At 44.4% G+C, this 17,729-nt stretch overlaps 1 protein-coding gene across 1 annotated transcript in view; it reads left to right on the top strand.

Annotated features, from left to right (window-relative positions):
* Positions 1-17,729, top strand: part of LOC124719705 — an 88,826-nt gene that overhangs the window by 56,034 nt on the left and 15,063 nt on the right. The window contains exon 5 of the mRNA XM_047244910.1: positions 6,835-7,010. Coding sequence (XP_047100866.1) covers positions 6,835-7,010 — 176 coding nt within the window. The remainder of the gene's footprint in view (positions 1-6,834; positions 7,011-17,729) is intronic.

Below are 17,729 nucleotides of genomic sequence, written 5' to 3'. Positions count from 1 at the left end.
TGCACGGAACTTGATGGCTAGCCACATATCGTATGCATCATTTTGTGACAGTGATATGGGAGGCAGAGGCACCATGTTCACACTGTACCACAGGAGCTAGGAGGCGCTCTAAATCGACGTAAACGACGAAGGGACAGAAGTGTTGGTGACAGGCATTCTTAAACTTCGAGAACCGTTTATCCTTGATAAGCATTTCCACACCTATTGTTTCCTGGCTCTAGCAGTCAATCAAGTGCCTTTCAAGATACATGCTCTTGGTAAACGACTAGAGACATCTACAGCAAAAATATCTTGCACCTTTTTTGTTTTCATTTCAGAGGAACGTAGGTGGGACATGCATTTTATCCAAACGTTGTGTTGCTTATCGTCTTCAGAGATAAGCAGCAGGTCTACACTTTTTGGATGTTTCTCGGTTAATATGGACAAGAAGAGGGGACCACCTAATTTACGCTCGACTTCTTTGTCGATGTGCCACACAGCGTGTTAATGTTTGTCTTCTTCTTATGGCTCTCCTACATTCGGCCATAAACGAGAAGTTAGAACGCCAGTGGACATCTGGTGTTTGTTGTGTATCTGTATGCCCTGAATTTTTTGGTTAATTTCTATCGCTAGCGAGAAGCAACCATGGAAATCAATTTAAATTCCTCTCATCATTATTCCGGGCATTAGGACATGCTTTTTGTTAGCGGTATATACTTTTGAACAGAGATGTAACTGAACCCCACAATAAGTTGATCAAAACCTTATGAACATAAATCAAGGTAGGGTATACAGCTGAGTGTCTTACAGGACTCCCTTTCCTGCACCTCAGAAAAGTGACTCAGTATGACCACTCTGGTATCGACTCACCCCATGATGTCACGACAGCTCTCCCCCTAACTTGGACAATGCTCTTCTCCGCGACAACACGTCGAACTCCTAATAACTCTGCACACGAGAAGGAGAAAGAGACGCAGTTGATAAGTATCTAAGGAAGGAGAAATAAAAATCCGTATTCGTATAATAATAATAAATTCTGAGTACTTACACACAGAACTGTTGTTGTGTTCATTACTGGAATACACTTCCAGCAACTCATCGTCAGCAGGCATGTTTGTCATTAAGGGCATATCCAGCATGGGTACTAGAGGAGCTGCATGACGTCGGCAGGGGAATGTGTCTGAAAGAATATGGACAAGCCCAAACGAAAACACAGGTGCAAAAGAACTAGTAGCTGGTGGTCGCGTCAAAACAGCGATAATCGCATTGGGTACAAACTAGAGCATCTCAAAAATAACAAACAAAAAATTTAATACTGTAGAATAAGCGATATCTGCCTCTGAACGATCGAAGTCGTCCCCCAGAGATCATCATCATCGTCATCATCATTATCAGCTGCTGGGTTCAGATCCCACAGCGAGTAACGCCTGCTCACACCTAGAAAAGAAGAAGTAGAACCCATAAGAATAACTTACACTACTAGCCATTAAAATTGCTACACCAAGAAGAAATGCAGATGATAGACGGGTATTCATTGGACAAATATATTATTCTAGAACTGACAGTGATTACATTTTCATGGAATTTCGGTGCATAGATCCTGAGAAATGAGTACCCAGAACAACCACCTCTGGCCGTAATAACGGCCTTGATACGTCTGGGCATTGTGTCAAACAGAGCTTTGATGGCGTGTACAGGTACAGCTGCCCATGCAGCTTCAACACGATACCACAGTTCATCAAGAGTAGTGACTGGCGTATTGTGACGAGCCAGTTGCTCGGCCACCATTGACCAGACGTATTCAATTGGTGAGAGATCTGGAGAATGTGCTGGCCAGGGCAGCAGTCGAACATTTTCTGTATCCAGAAAGGCCCGTACAGGGCCTGCAACATGCGGTCAGGAATTGTCCTGCTGAAATGTAGGATTTCGCAGGGATCGAATGAAGGTAGAGCCACGGGTCCTAAGACATCTGCAATGTAACGTCGACTGTTCAAAGTGCCGTCATTGCGAACAAGAGATGACCGAGACGTGTAACCAATGGCACCCAATACCATCACGCCGGGTGATACGCCAGTATGGCGATGACGAATACGCGCTTCCCATGTGCGTTCACCGCGATGTCGTCAAACACGAATGCGACCATCGTGATGCTGTAAACAGAACCTGGATTCATCCGAAAAAATGACGTTTTGCCATTCGTGCACCCAGGTTCGTCGTTGACTACACCATAGCAGGCGCTCCTGTCTGTGATGCAGCGTCAAGGGTAACCGCAGCCGCGGTGTCCGAGCTGATAGTCTATACTGCTGCAAACGTCATCGAACTGTTCGTGCAGATGATTGTTGTCTTGCGAACGTCCCCATCTGGACATGGCTGCACGATCCATTACAGCCATGCGGATAAGATGCCTGTCATCTCGGCCGGCCGCCGTGGCCGTGCGGTTCTGGCGCTGCAGTCCGGAACCGCGGGACTGCTACGGTCGCAGGTTCGAATCCTGCCTCGGGCATGGGTGTGTGTGATGTCCTTAGGTTAGTTAGGTTTAAGTAGTTCTAAGTTCTAGGGGACTTATGACCTAAGATGTTGAGTCCCATAGTGCTCAGAGCCATTTATACCATTTGAACCTGTCATCTCGACTGCTAGTGATACGAGACCGTTGGGATACAGCACGGCGTTCCGTATTACCTTCCTGAACCCACCGATTCCATATTCTGCTGACAGTCATTGGATCTCGACCAACGCGAGCAGCAATGTCGCGATACGATAAACCGCAATCGCGATAGGCTACAATCAGACCTTTATCAAAGTCGGAAACGTGATGGTGCGCATTTCTCCTCCTTACACGAGGCATCATAACACCGCTTCACCAGGCAACGCCGGTCAACTGCTGTTTGTGTATGAGAAATCGGTTGGAAACTTTCCTCATGTTAGCATCTTGTGTGAATGCTCTGAAAAGCTAATCATTTGCATATCACAGCATCTTCTTCCTGTCGGTTACATTTCGCGTCTGTAGCACGTCATCTTCGTGGCGTGGCAATTTTAATGGCCAGTAGTGTATAAACAAAAACACTGTAGAAAATATGTATAGTTGCTTTCATCCTCAGCCAAGCTGACCATGATGAATGACGTCACACCGTCGTCGGTAAACAGTGACAGCAGTGCGGCGTCATCATTGTTATCCAACGTGCGTGGCCATGACTGCAGTCACCATCGTCGTCACGGATACCGCACGAGCGCTTGACTCCGATATCAGGGCTGGCTGGCAGTCGGAGAGGGAGCGAGACTCGGGTCGCCCTCCGCAGGGCTGTTTACAAACCCCTTCAGCCACGCAGCGCGCGCTGATCAGCAATTCAAGTCGCAATCCATCACGCTTTTTCTCTCCCCACTAACATTACTTACACATAGCGCATTGCGACAGTGCCCAGCGTGTTGGTACACATTTGAACACGCCCCTCACAACTTGCTACTACTCTCACTACTTACCAAGCGTGGACGCAAGGCAGCACAAACGGGTTTATTTCTCGTAAGAAGAAGAACTTCCACATATTAAACGAGTGGGATTGTGCTGTGACAGAAATGCGCGAAATGGAATATGCTGGCTGCAAGTAGCTGCTGATCGGTTACGTTTTGAGTGACACATTGCAGAAACTTCGGAAATCATCTCGACAGTTCTCCAAAAAGAGTGTAAATGTCACCTGGTAAATAAACGTAGCTGACAAAAGAACTGTAAAAAATGAGCTCGAGAGTATCTAAATAAATACAAAAATTTTATTAAGAAAATAATATTTGCACATATCTGCAACACAAGTAAATCCGTTTTTTCTCCACCACCGTACACTTGCCTAAGGTGTCTGACTGACATACAGTTGAATGATTCCAAATTCAGGATGGCAGTGTTCTTGAAAATATCCCACATTCTTGCCACCACCTCACGACCTTTGACGTGCATGACGCTCTCTCTGTGATCACAGTTTCGGAGTGACGTCAGCATATCCTCACAGGTCATTCCTGTATCGTGGCGGCTACTGCGATAGTGGAATCGAGTCAATCACGCTACTGTCTTCCAAGACATGTCACACTTTATTGTTCTGAGCAGCTGGGCAGAAGTGACAACTGTGTAGAAACTTGTCGAAACACAGACTGAGTCGACGCGTGTGACAACAGCTACATCTTCAATCATCTGTAAACATGAAGCGGCCGCACTCGTCGTGGAGGCCTCGCCCGTGAGCAACAATGTTGTACCAGGAGGCGGGCAGCTTGGACCCTGGCAAGCAGGTCTTCAGCTGTATCTACAGGTGTTTCGTACACCTACATCTTGGCATAACCGCAGAGAATGAAGTCGAGGGTTGTAAGATCCAGCGATCCCATGGCCATCAGATAAGACCCCCCTATCCAGTACTACAATGAGTGTGAGTATTCTTTAGGTGCTTGGTGCTTGCAAACATTAACATCAAAGTGGAATGATCTTGGATAATGCCCTAAAATACCTTGACTGAGAATCTTTGCTGTTGGCCTCCCATATGGGTGGCGTGGGTGTTGTCCTCATTCTAGATCTGCCTGTTTGGCTTTTGAAAACAACATCACGGATGAATGAGGCCTCATCCACAAACAATACAAACTGTATGAAGTTGGACAGTACAGCTCTGTGAACGATACTGGATTGACACAAGCAGACATAGGGCTCAAAATCCGTTCGTCGCAGTGCTTGCACATTTCATCTTTGATTACTCATTGTGCACTGTACACAGCAACACACCTCGCCATGAACACGACACAAGCTATCTGATGCGATGGACAGCTGACAGCAGGGTCAGTGGTGTGCTTGCGGCACAGGTTAATGCGCCACTGCGGTGCTCGAGTGCTACGAGCCGAGTTGTGCACAGTAGGTCCGTTTGGTGGTCAGGTGTGTACACTGTTTATCAGCTGCTACCGTTCGAGTGCACAGCGGACGTCCGAGACCTTTGCCAGAGTGTGAAGAACTGCAGGCATCATTGCAATACATGCATTCATTGAGACTGACAGTCGTTGCTTAGAAGAATTGCTATGAGCTACATTGTTGTTAGGTGGTGTATGCTGTGTATGTCCTTAACACAATAAATATGCACTTTCGAGTGTTGGTTCCCTATCTCAATATAATCTATTGTGGAACTACTGTCACCTGTTTCAGTGTTCTGTACAAACTCTCCATCCTGGGAATCAAGATTCCCAATAATTTTTGCCTGTTATCGACACTTTTTTAACTTTACTAGCAAGATTCTGGTCCCAGGAATACCAAGATCGGTTCAAAAATTCCACGTTATTTCCTCAGCCCAGCCCAAACAATCAAGAACAAGCAAGCAGAGGACTTTAGTTTATGTATGTAGGGAGAGAAGATTTAATAACACATTTCTGTTTACGTACTAAATCATGAATACAACATACAATTTGTTTTTGCATGCAATAATGTTCGTATGTTATACTTTCGTGATGAATACAATGTATGTCCAAATCGAAAACATTTTTATGTGATATAATTACAAGTTAACAAGTTTCAGATTTTTTGCTTTACTTGTACCGGAAAACTTAGTTGTAGCCAAATCTCATGATTCCAAGTCAATGGAGAGCGCCCTACAGGTTTCGATGAGTGAGTTTTCGATTATCAAAACACGAGACATAAACGGCCGTCCGTATCTGTTGACTGGAGTCAGCTATAAGCTTACAATTTTTACGCCGCCAAGGGTCCGATACCTTTGTATGTGACATAATTTGAACATGATACCCAGAACTGATCCAGAGAAAAAGATTCCCAGCAGATGGACACATAAATAGACAGACTGATAAAAAATAATACGAAAAGTATTTTCTAGGGTTAAATAGTTACCAATTATGGATTTTAAGATTTTTTTCCTTTATTTGCACTGTGAAATCTGGCTTCTTCCAAAATGTCATGATTCTAAATCAACAGGGAGCGCCTTATAGATTTTTGTGAGTGACTTTTCAAGTATGAAAATGTGTAATTAAATGGCCATATCTTTACTGCATTGACTTAGAAGCCTACAATTTGTACAACGCCAAAGGAGCATAGACCTTAATATGTGACACAAATGTGAACTTCGTACCCGAAAATGATCCAGAAAAAATGATTTTAACACTTGGACAGTCAATACATACCATCAAATCTGCAATATTCGAGACGTGTTCAGATACAGACGACATTGTGTTAGATGACGAGCAACAAACGCAAATTTTCGGCAAAAGCGATCAGCCAGGCAACAGACAAACGCTACAAAATTTTGAGTCGAACTGACATTTCGTGTGTGCACAATTAACTGAGATAATGGTTCAGATATAGAGCGGCTGATGTCTATCGTTGCGTTTGTAGAAGGTCATAACATGTGTTCAGGTTTCTCACAGCGTTGGTAACGAGTAGGATTTTGACGGATTTGTCAACAGTCTGGCCATTCTATTTTCGAAAATCGTTCAAAAGTTTGAATAGAATCTCGTCAGAGTTCCAGCCACGCCATGTGGCTTTACACGTAGGAACTCGACGCTGCTGGCAGCTCCAGAGCATTTCAGTTGGATACATCGTCACGGGAGTATACATTGATACATTCAGACGTCTGTAATGTCAACTACCAAGAAATATCTGCACCTCTCTTATCGGATGTCACAGTTTGAGAAATGTATTTATTTAATAAAACCCCACTAGGCATCTGCTGTGCAGTAATGTTTTTATGCCTGTACAAAACTGAATGTACTACAGTCATGTGCTGGCAGTAATTTCAGTGTCAAGTAATAGTGCTACATGTAACTGTATACTAAGACAGGCTGCTGCTTGTGGATGTTATGAACGTAATTTGAACTATTTTCTGTGTGTCTCAGGGTAACCACGCAAGTGATCAGCAACTCCACGGTTGGATTAAGGACATGAAACGTGTGAAAGACATGCTGCGCACGAAATTAACCGGATGGTTACATGACATGCAATTAGTCAGCAAACAGGTGGAGCACTACGAGGTGGAAGAAGACAAGGACGGGCCAGGGGACTTGATAATCAGGTATAAACCAGTGTACACTCAAATGTCTGTCGCACTCACTATGGTTTATTGGAGTTTATCTCACTTTTATCCATTAAAGTATTCATTAAAGTTATAGAAAACATAGGGGTCATTTAATTCAGAATGGAGTAAAGAACTAGCACTAATAGGCAGTAGTGAAGGACATGGTTACAGAAACTCGTGATTTACAAAGGTTTTTGACTCCGTTTAGCCTTCGATTTTTTGATTCGCATTGTGTCTTAAAATGTGCCACGTATTACGTAACAGACCAGCGGAGAAAACTGACACAAAAAACGATGCTACTGCATTTACTAGAGGAAGTATTGATGGTTACACATACTTCCGAAGTTTTCATAATTTGTGAAAACAATGATGTGGAACCTGACACGAAAAGTGAGCGTGTCCTCGTCTTATTCGGGACAAAAAAAAAAAAAAAAAAAAACACTTCGGGAGAAATTACGGTAATACCGTCTAGTTGCGACTCTAGTCCAGATACTGGCATCCAGTCGGTGAGGAAAAGAGGCCACAAGTCATGTTCATCTCAATAGATGGAGGAAAAATCCAAGCAGCGATGAGGGAAGATGGGAAGACGTCAGCAGAGGGCAGGAAGCGGATAGCCATCGTTCTTATATTTTGTCCTGTGGTTGGTGTGTTTAAATCAGTCCGTAGCATAGAGCGTAAATACTGGAGGTTGCGAGCGGGAGGAAAGCGGAATAGTCTCTCGAGTGGTTGACATATGGGGCCGTGGAATAGAGTATTGTAGGAGATACGTTGGCACTATGGAGGGTGACCAGGTGGCTTCCTGTGTGGGAATGGGCAAGCTCCCAGCAGGCACCCCAGGTCTTGTGGCTTTGTTGTTGGACTCTTTTAGGTGGCTTATTGTGAGGTAGCTATGGAGGTGGAAAACATGGATTAGAATGGACAATTAGACTCAGTCGTGATTGCTATCAATAGGATGAAAGACTTCTGCAGTTATATCTGAAGATGTCGGTAGGGGAGCTACTTTGGGATGAGTGTGTCTGGGAAATGGACTAGGTCTTCTGAAACGAAGGTGATCAACCGACATCCACAATTAAGTTCATCATGAGAATTGATGTAGGTAAACAGCTGTGGACAGGCAGTGGTCAGTGTGAGGAACGAAATTATGTGCTATAGGATGATGACAGAGACAGGCAGTAGCACAGATCACGGTCAGGGTGGTACAATACACACGCAGGATAAAGTATTATGCAGGATGATTGAACATGATTTGCAGCCAACTGGAGCTGTTTTTGAGGAACGGTATTGTTACTCCACGATGTTTATTGAGTGGGGATTTTCGGTTTGCTACTCCACATCTGTCATCAGAACTGTGAGTGGGTTACCGGTTCACTGTGTACGGACACATGCACATAGTGTGACGGGATAAAACTATCGACATTGTGTCAGGCAGTGGGAATGAAGGTAACAGTGGTTGGGAAGGTGAACTGAAAATCGGAGATGGGTAGATTTCAAGACAGGGGTGCACTACACAAAGGAAGCAGCTGATCGGATAGCAGAGTACTTGTGGAGTGCACGTGGGGGGTTTCAGGCTAGCCAGTAGTTTGAGGTACTCTCATGAACACTCGCCAGTTGGTACACCTTTAGGGAAATCAGATAGCTTTCAGAGTAAAGTTAGTTCGACTCTGAAACTTTTATCAGTCAACTGTCGAAGTATTTGTAACATAGTTCCCAAATTTGCTCTCCTCCATGAACGTTCTCAGCCTCAAATTATTCTTGAATTGAGAGCTGGCTAAGACCCTAAGTAAAAAAACTCTGAGATATTTAGCGAGTCTTGGAATGTTTATCGGAAAGACATATTCGACGCGGTAGGAGGGGAAGTGTTTATTGCAGTTGACAAAAAATATTCTCTTTACTGAGGTTGAATTTGAGTGCAATAGTGAAGTTACGTGGTCGCACATAACAGGACTAGGTGAAACCATATTAGTTGTTGGATGTTTTTACCACCCACCCGACTCCGCTGGAGCCATTCAATGAAGGTAAATAGTCAGCACTGCATAAATATCAAGATCACGCGACACAAGCTGGCGGTGACCTTAACCTACCGAGTATAGACTGGGACGTCTATGGCTTCACTGCAGGTCGTGCAGACAGACAGTCTTGTGAAGGACTTTTGAATACATTTTCCGAAAACTGTGTTGAGCAGCTAGTTCGTCAGCCAGCACAAACAGGCAGGACCTTATCGATGGCGTCAGCATAGAGACGGGGATTAGTGAACATGATGTCATCATAGCGACTATGGTTACGAAAGTGAGTAAATCAGTCAAGAACGCTAGGAGAGTTGATATGCAGTTGTCAGCGTCTCACTTAGACAATAAAATACAATCATTTAATTCCAGAATTATGGTCATAGAGGAATTATGGCTAAAGTTTAAAGAGATTGTAAATCGTGATCCGGAAAAGTATGCGCCTACTAAGTGGAGTACGGGCGGAAAAGACTCATCGTGCTTTAATAACAAAATTCGGAAAATGCTGAGGAACGAAAGGCTGTTACATTCTCGGTTCAAAAGAGAACGCGCAAATGAGGACAGCAAGATTTGTAGATATTCGTGCGTCTGTGAAAAGATCTCTGCGCGAATCATACAACAGCTACCACCGGAGAACCGGAAAAAGTTTTGGTCCTCTGCAAAATCGTTAAGCGGATCCAACGCTTCTATTCAGTCACACGTTGACCAGTCTGCTTTGGCGCTAGAATACTCCAAAAGGAAGGCCGAAGTTAAAAATTCCTCGTTTAAGAAATCGTTCACGCAGGAGAATGGTACAAACGTGCCGTCGTTTGACCATCGCACAGAGTCCCGTGTGGAAATCATAGTAATGAGTACCCCTGGCGTAGAGAAACAGCTGAAACAGCTGAAAATAAATAAGTGGCAATGCCTAGGTGGAATGCCAGTTTGGTTTTACAAAAAGTAGTGTACGGCATTGGCCCCTTACTTAGCTTGCATTTACCGCGAATCTTGCGATCAGCGCTAAGAACCAAGCGAATGGAAAAAAGTGCAAGTAAAGAAAGGTAAAAGAACGGACCCAGAAAATTGCAGACTAATATCCCTAACACCTGTTTCCTGCAGAATCCTTGAACATATTCTCAGTTTGAACATAATCAACTTTCTTTAGACTAAGGAGCTTATGTGCACAAATCAACACGGTTTTGGTAAGCATCGCTTCTGTGAAACTCACCTTTTCCTTTTCTCGCATGATGTACTGAGAGCTATGGATGAAGGGCAACAGGCAGATCCCATATTTCTAGATTTCTCGAAAGCATTTGACACGGTGTCCCATTGCGGGGTGATAACGGAAGAACGAGCACATGGAATAAGTTGAGTGACTGCAGGTTGACACAAGATGACAAAATTTCTAGTTGGTGTGATGAATGGCAGGCGGCTCTTGCTGTAGACGAAAGCGGATGAGTAGCAAAAACGAACCCGCAATATCCGGATACGGCACTCCAAGTGTCCTGCTTACCACAGTCACTTCGTTGAAATATCTGGACGTAATGTTGCGAAGCGAGATGAAATTGAATAAACGTGTGAGGATTCTGGTAGGAAAGGCGAACGGTCGACTTGGGTTTATTGGGAGAGTTTTGTGAAAGTGTGGTTCGTGTGTGAGGGAGACCCCGTGTAGGACGCCAGAGCGACTTCTCGTTCAGCATTGCTCGAGTGTTTGGGATCTGCACCAGGTCGGATTGAAAGAAGGCATCGAAACAATTCAGGGGGAGCAGGTAGATTTCTTACCGGAGGTTCGATCAGCATGCAAGTGTTACGTATATGCTTCTGGAGTTCAGCAGCAGATTCTATGAGGGTTCTTCCAGATCCGGAAACGCACTCATCCACTCCCTAGGTCGGTATGACGTGTCCCGCGATAAGCATAAGCGCCCTATGACGATCTTCGACGATTAAGTCGAAGAGAAAATCCCAATACCCAATCCCTAATCCAGTTCCTTCCCACATAACACCAATCTCTTCGCCTACCTCAGGCAAGTACCAGACTCACTCACAACAAGTCACAGACACCAAAAAACTATAGAAAGATCACACACACACGTTCACAGGGGAGTAAAAGCCGAAAGGCTACAAACTCCCCCTCACACTTCCCCAAAGAGGGGAAAGTAACAGATGTGAGCAGCGGCAGGGAAGAAGACACTCATTTCGAAGAAAACAAGTGTAGAGAACCTGGCTGCAGAACGATCCTAATGACGCCAGCATACATTTCTGGTAGGGACCACGAAGACAAGATACGAGGAATCACGGCTCCTAAGGAGGCATATAGACAGGCGTCTGTTCTCGCTCTGTCAGCGAGCGGAACAGGAGAGGCAACGACTAGTTGTGGAACAGGGTACCCTCCGCCACGCACCGCACGGTGGCTTGCGGATTATGTATGTAGATGTAGATACAAAAGACGATAGTTGAAAGGAATTATTGGTTTCATGTCCGTAAATTTAGTGAAAACACTTTTGGCTTGGTTTCATTTGGGATCGTGATGTTTTATCTATTCTATTTCATTTGTTTGAGTCTTGTGACTGCATGCATGGGGCTTGTAGTGTAATAGGTGGCCCCAGTTGTGTGTAGATAAGGACATTGACAGGAGTTTATGACGGCGGTGACGAATGTGGATGTGGTTGGAACTTCTGGCTCCGGCAGTGGTGGGGGCGATGGGGCGGGCCGCGGATGAGGGCTGGCGACGGTGATGGCGACAGAGCCAGCGACGCTGCTGGAGAAGGAGTCGACGGTGGCGCAGGTGGCGGCGACGGTGGTGGAGCATTTGACGGAGGCAGTGGCGATGGGGCTGCCAGACTACGGCTCTCTGTGAGTGGTGAAGCAATGAAGACGACGACGAAGGGTGGGAGATGATCGGCGAAGAACCACTGGGAGAGTCCATGTGAGAGCTGAGGTGCTGGCGGAGTGTAGTGGGGCGTGTCAGTAAAACGGAGGATATACTTCGTACTGGAAATTTTGGGAGGACATTTTGAGGTTAACATGAGTAAAGCGAGTCAGAGAATATACTCCACCCGTGAACGTGCTCATCGCGAGTAAAAAGGTGAGGGATGTTGCTTAAGACAAAGAATGTTCTCCGATTACGTATGAATAAAACTAGAGGAGCTTCTCACAATCGGAAAACATTGAAACGAGCTCTTTAGCATTCTTTGAGCTGAGTAAGTTCTGTTCAGGTTAAGTTTTACATACTTTTTGACAGTAATGGCAGAATTCATGCTGCTTCGAAGGCAATGAAAGATATATGTAGCCCAAGAAAATGCTGAACAGAGACACTGTAGAAGTTTATATGGGTTTCACAATAAGAACATTACTTGCCTGGTGAACTTCCCTCCAGAAAATCACCAAAGAAGAGGGGACGACCTTTCAAAAGAAGTAAAAATTAAAACATTCTTACTGCTTTTTAGTAGACCTAAGTTTTCAGACTAACGTACGAGAAAACTTCGGTGTAGGCCTACACCAAACAACGGTGTCACTGACACTTCCAGTTGTTCACCATGGTAACCAAAATTATCTCGTGTTAGAGAACTCTGACAGAGTTCCGGCTTGGAGTAGATAAAAAGTCATGTAATCTTAAGATTTCGTTCGCATAATGTTCGCCTAACTTCTGTAACTGAAAAGTTTTCCGTATGTTGTAAATTCGGTAACATCTCAAGAAAATGCATTTTCGTAAGCTGTACGTAATTGTCTTAATAATTTGTTGGCGCATATAAAATAAACAAAATGAAACGTAGTGCAACACACTGGTGCCGGTTCCAGACAGGTCGCCCGTTTGAGGGAGCTGAATGACACGTGACACTGCACGTGCTTTCTGTGCCGGACACGGCAGACCACGCACACCGAGAACTCAGCAGGGAGCAGAGGTAGTGAGAAAAAGGAACCCTCTCGTCACAGATTATGGCTTCGAATGTTTTGCTCGTAAGAGCTTTCTCAGAGATTTTCCTTTTGCTCCGAGAATCTTCCCTAGAGAACGTCGTCTTGTTTGTTCATACGACCCAGCGTGTTTACCTTCTGTTGGATGTCAGTACAAAGGCGATGACCAAAGACGCATGAGGGGCCACAGAGCTCCAGCGGCAGTGGTGCAGCTTAGGTACCGCCCTCCTAGTCCAGGCAGCGCGCCATTTCGTGTCTCTTCTGTAGTTCACGTATCGCCATTTACAGTCGGTCATTTCTAAATTCCTCCAATCCACTTCATTACTGGACTCGCATGATAGCCTTGGTAATGGCTCCAGCACTACAGGCCAAAGCCGCCTATAGCACACAGACCCTGCCTCTGCACGCAAATTGTCGACGATTGACTTCCGTCGCAGCGGTCTGCCCCGCTTGTCGACACTCCAGCTCCATGTGGCGAGTATTTATTGCGTCCTCTGTTGATTTGCCACTTTGTGTTGCAACGCACTTGCTCCTAAACTGAATATGGTATCATTATAGCTGTGTAGTACATTCCCAACTGTCCAGAAGTTTCGAGATTTTCTTTAGAGCTTGTTTCAGTGGATATTGTTTGTTCACTTCCTTGCTGCATTTAAATCCGTTCTTTCGTTGCCTTATGGAATGAACGGCTCCATTATGTTAAAAACAGCCCTTTCTCGAAAATCTTCCCCAACCAAATCTCGGTATAATGTTTATTCAGATCATTGTCAATATGCACGTACATCCTGCATCTGGGGCGTAGAAATGATGATTTTCATCACGGCACGGGTTCTGAGTCCCAGCTTGTCAGTGTAGTAGGTGTGGTACTGTACCTCCAAGCAGAACAGCGTGCTGCTGTACGTCACGTGGAAATGATGGCTCAAATGGCTCTGAGCACTATGGGACTTAACTGCTACGGTCATCAGTCCCCTAGAACTTAGAACTACTTAAACCTAACTAACCTAAGGACAGCACACAACACCCAGCCATCACGAGGCAGAGAAAATCCCTGACCCCGCCGGGAATCGAACCCGGGAACCCGGGCGTGGGAAGCGAGAACGCTACCGCACGACCACGAGATGCGGGCACACGTGGAAATGATTTGCGAGCCTTAGCACCATGGCACCACATGCCTTATGGGAGGGACTGCTTTCCGGTCAAACTGGGGACCCAGACATCACACGGAACTCATTATGATGCAGCTTCATGCTTTAATTGGCAACGTCGTTGTCAAGTAACAGTGATAACCAAGGACCATACTACAAGGAGTACAGGGAGTACTGATTGTTCTGCATTGTATCTGGCAGTACAGAAACTTTCCATCGTTGATGGGCTATAGGGAATGCAGTCGTAGATTAATCAGGAAAAATTGTCTCATACCCGATTCTGAGGGCTCCATTCGCATCATAAGATGTACCTGACACAGATGCATCGAATCGATGTACCGAACACTGACCTTAGGACAGAGTTTTACGGCCAACAATTTCTGTATGATAATTTTCACTGCCAAACTAGACACCCGCACCAACCAATCACGAAGCGAGTCGGAGCGAATGTTTCAGAGCCAAGTAAACAAACATTTGTATGCAGTAGTGAAGCGTCATTTTGTCAAGTTTTACGTCAGCAGACATGTACTTCTGCACGTCGAGCATAACAGTGTGAGATGGTGGGATGCACACTGCCGGATGTAAGCAGAAACATTATAAAAATGCCACAACTGACAAGGGTATAACGAGTAAAACGAAAGACCTATTGTGAAATGAAAACACATGTTTGGTATTTGCAAACACGGTTGTGAAATAGCTTAAGTCATCGTATCGCGCTGTCCTTGGCCGTTGGATTGGCTGAAAGGGACTGAATAAGTGGACCTGCTTGACGGTACACTCACGTTTGTCCATAGAGCTCTTCTTCCTGTGGGAGTTCCGCTTTCAGCTGTCATACAGTCGTTGGTGGGGAGGCTTGCGTGCCTCAGCGATACAGATAGCCGTACCGTAGGTACAACCACAATGGAGGGGTATCTGTTGAGAGGCCAGACAAACGTGTGGTTCCTGAAGAGGGGCAGCAGCCTTTTCAGTAGTTGCTGAAAGCAAGGGGAAACTACGGCCGTAATTTTTCCCGAGGGCATGCAGCTTTACTGTATGATTAAATGATGATGGCGTCCTCTTGGGTAAAATATTCCGGAGGTAAAATAGTCCCCCATTCGGATCTCCGGGCGGGGACTACTCAAGAGGATGTCGTTATCAGGGGAAATAAGACTGGCGTTCTACGGATCGGAGCGTGGAATGTCAGATCCCTTAATCGGGCAGGTAGGTTAGAAAATTTAAAAAGGGAAATGGATAGGTTAAAGTTAGATATAGTGGGAATTAGTGAAGTTCGGTGGCAGGATGAACAAGACTTCTGGTCAGGTGACTACAGGGTTATAAACACAAAGTCAAATAGGGGTAATGCAGGAGTAGGATTAATAATGAATAGGAAAATAGGAATCCGGGTAAGCTACTACAAACAGCATAGTGAACGCATTATTGTGGCCAAGATAGATACGAAGCCCACACCTACTACAGTAGTACAAGTTTATGTGCCAACTAGCTCTGCAGATGACGAAGAAATTGAAGAAATGTATGATGAAATAAAAGAAATTATTCAGATAGTGAAGGGAGACGAAAATTTAATAGTCATGGGTGACTGGAATTCGAGTGTAGGAAAAGGGAGAGAAGGAAACGTAGTAGGTGAATATAGATTGGGGCTAAGAAATGAAAGAGGAAGCCGCCTGATAGAATTTTGCACAGAGCACAACTTAATCATAACTAACACTTGGTTTAAGAATCATGATAGAAGGTTGTATACATGGAAGAACCCTGGAGATACTAAAAGGTATTAGATAGATTATATAATGGTAAGACAGAGGTTTAGGAACCAGGTTTTAAATTGTAAGACATTTCCAGGGGCAGATGTGGACTCTGACCACAATCTGTTGGTTATGACCTGTAGATTAAAACTGAAGAAACTGCAAAATGGTGGGAATTTAAAGAGATGGGACCTGGATAAACTGAAAGAACCAGAGGTTGTACAGAGTTTCAGGGAGAGCATAAGGGAACAATTGAACGGAATGGGGGAAAGAAATACAGTAGAAGAAGAATGGGTAGCTCTGAGGGATGAAGTAGTGAAGGCAGCAGACGATCAAGTAGGTAAAAAGAAGAGGGTTAGTAGAAATCCTTGAGTAACAGAAGAAATATTGAATTTAATTGATGAAAGGAGAAAATATAAAAATGCAGTAAATGAAGCAGGCAAAAAGGAATACAAATGTCTCAAAAATGAGATTGACAGGAACTGCAAAATGGCTAAGCAGGGATGGCTAGAGGACAAATGTAAGGATGTAGAGGCTTGTCTCACTAGGGGTAAGATAGATACTGCCTACAGGAAAATTAAAGAGACCTTTGGAGATAAGAGAACCACATGTATGAACATCAAGAGCTCAGATGGAAACCCAGTTCTAAGCAAAGAAGGGAAAGCAGAAAGGTGGAAGGAGTATATAGAGGGTCTATACAAGGGCGATGCACTTGAGGACAATATTATGGAAATGGAAGAGGATGTAGATGAAGATGAAATGGGAGATACGATACTGCGTGAAGAGTTTGACAGAGCACTGAAGGACCTGAGTCGAAACAAGGCCCCCGGAGTAGACAAAATTCCATTGGAACTACTGACGGCCTTGGGAGAGCCAGTCCTGACAAAACTCTACCATCTGGTGAGCAAGATGTACGAAACAGGCGAAATACCCTCAGACTTCAAGAAGAATATAATAATTCCAATCCCAAAGAAAGCAGGTGTTGACAGATGTGAAAATTACCGAACCATCAGTTTAATAAGCCACAGCTGCAAAGTACTAACACGAATTCTTTACAGACGAATGGAAAAACTAGTAGAAGCCGACCTCGGGGAAGATCAGTTTGGATTCCGTAGAAATACTGGAACACGTGAGGCAATACTGACCTTACGACTTATCTTAGAAGAAAGATTAAGGGAAGGCAAACCTACGTTTCTAGCATTTGTAGACTTAGAGAAAGCTTTTGACAATGTTGACTGGAATACTCTCTTTCAAATTCTAAAGGTGGCAGGGGTAAAATACAGGGAGCGAAAGGCTATTTACAACTTGTACAGAAACCAGATGGCAGTTATAAGAGTTGAGGGACATGAAAGGGAAGCAGTGGTTGGGAAGGGAGTAAGACAGGGTTGTAGCCTCTCCCCGATGTTATTCAATCTCTATATTGAGCAAGCAGTAAAGGAAACAAAAGAAATATTTGGAGTAGGTATTAAAATCCATGGAGAAGAAATAAAAACTTTGAGGTTCGCCGATGACATTGTAATTTTGTCAGAGACAGCAAAGGACTTGGAAGAGCAGTTGAACGGAATGGATGGTGTCTTGAAGGGAGGATATAAGATGAACATCAACAAAAGCAAAACGAGGATAATGGAATGTAATCGAGTTAAGTCGGGTGATGCTGAGGGTATTAGATTAGGAAATGAGACACTTAAAGTAGTAAAGGAGTTTTGCTATTTGGGGAGCAAAATAACTGATGATGGACGAAGTAGAGAGGATATAAAATGTAGACTGGCAATGGCAAGGAAAGCGTTTCTGAAGAAGCGAAATTTGTTAACATCGAGTATAGATGTAAGTATTTTCTGAAAGTATTGGTATGGAATGTAGCCATGTATGGAAGTGAAACATGGACGGTAAATAGTTTGGACAAGAAGAGAATAGAAGCTTTCGAAATGTGGTGCTACAGAA

The sequence above is a fragment of the Schistocerca piceifrons genome, chromosome 11 (assembly GCF_021461385.2).
Source record: "Schistocerca piceifrons isolate TAMUIC-IGC-003096 chromosome 11, iqSchPice1.1, whole genome shotgun sequence".
Taxonomy (NCBI): domain Eukaryota; kingdom Metazoa; phylum Arthropoda; class Insecta; order Orthoptera; family Acrididae; genus Schistocerca; species Schistocerca piceifrons.
Note: the sequence above shows the minus strand (reverse complement) of the source record. Positions and strands in the feature narration are given on the sequence as shown.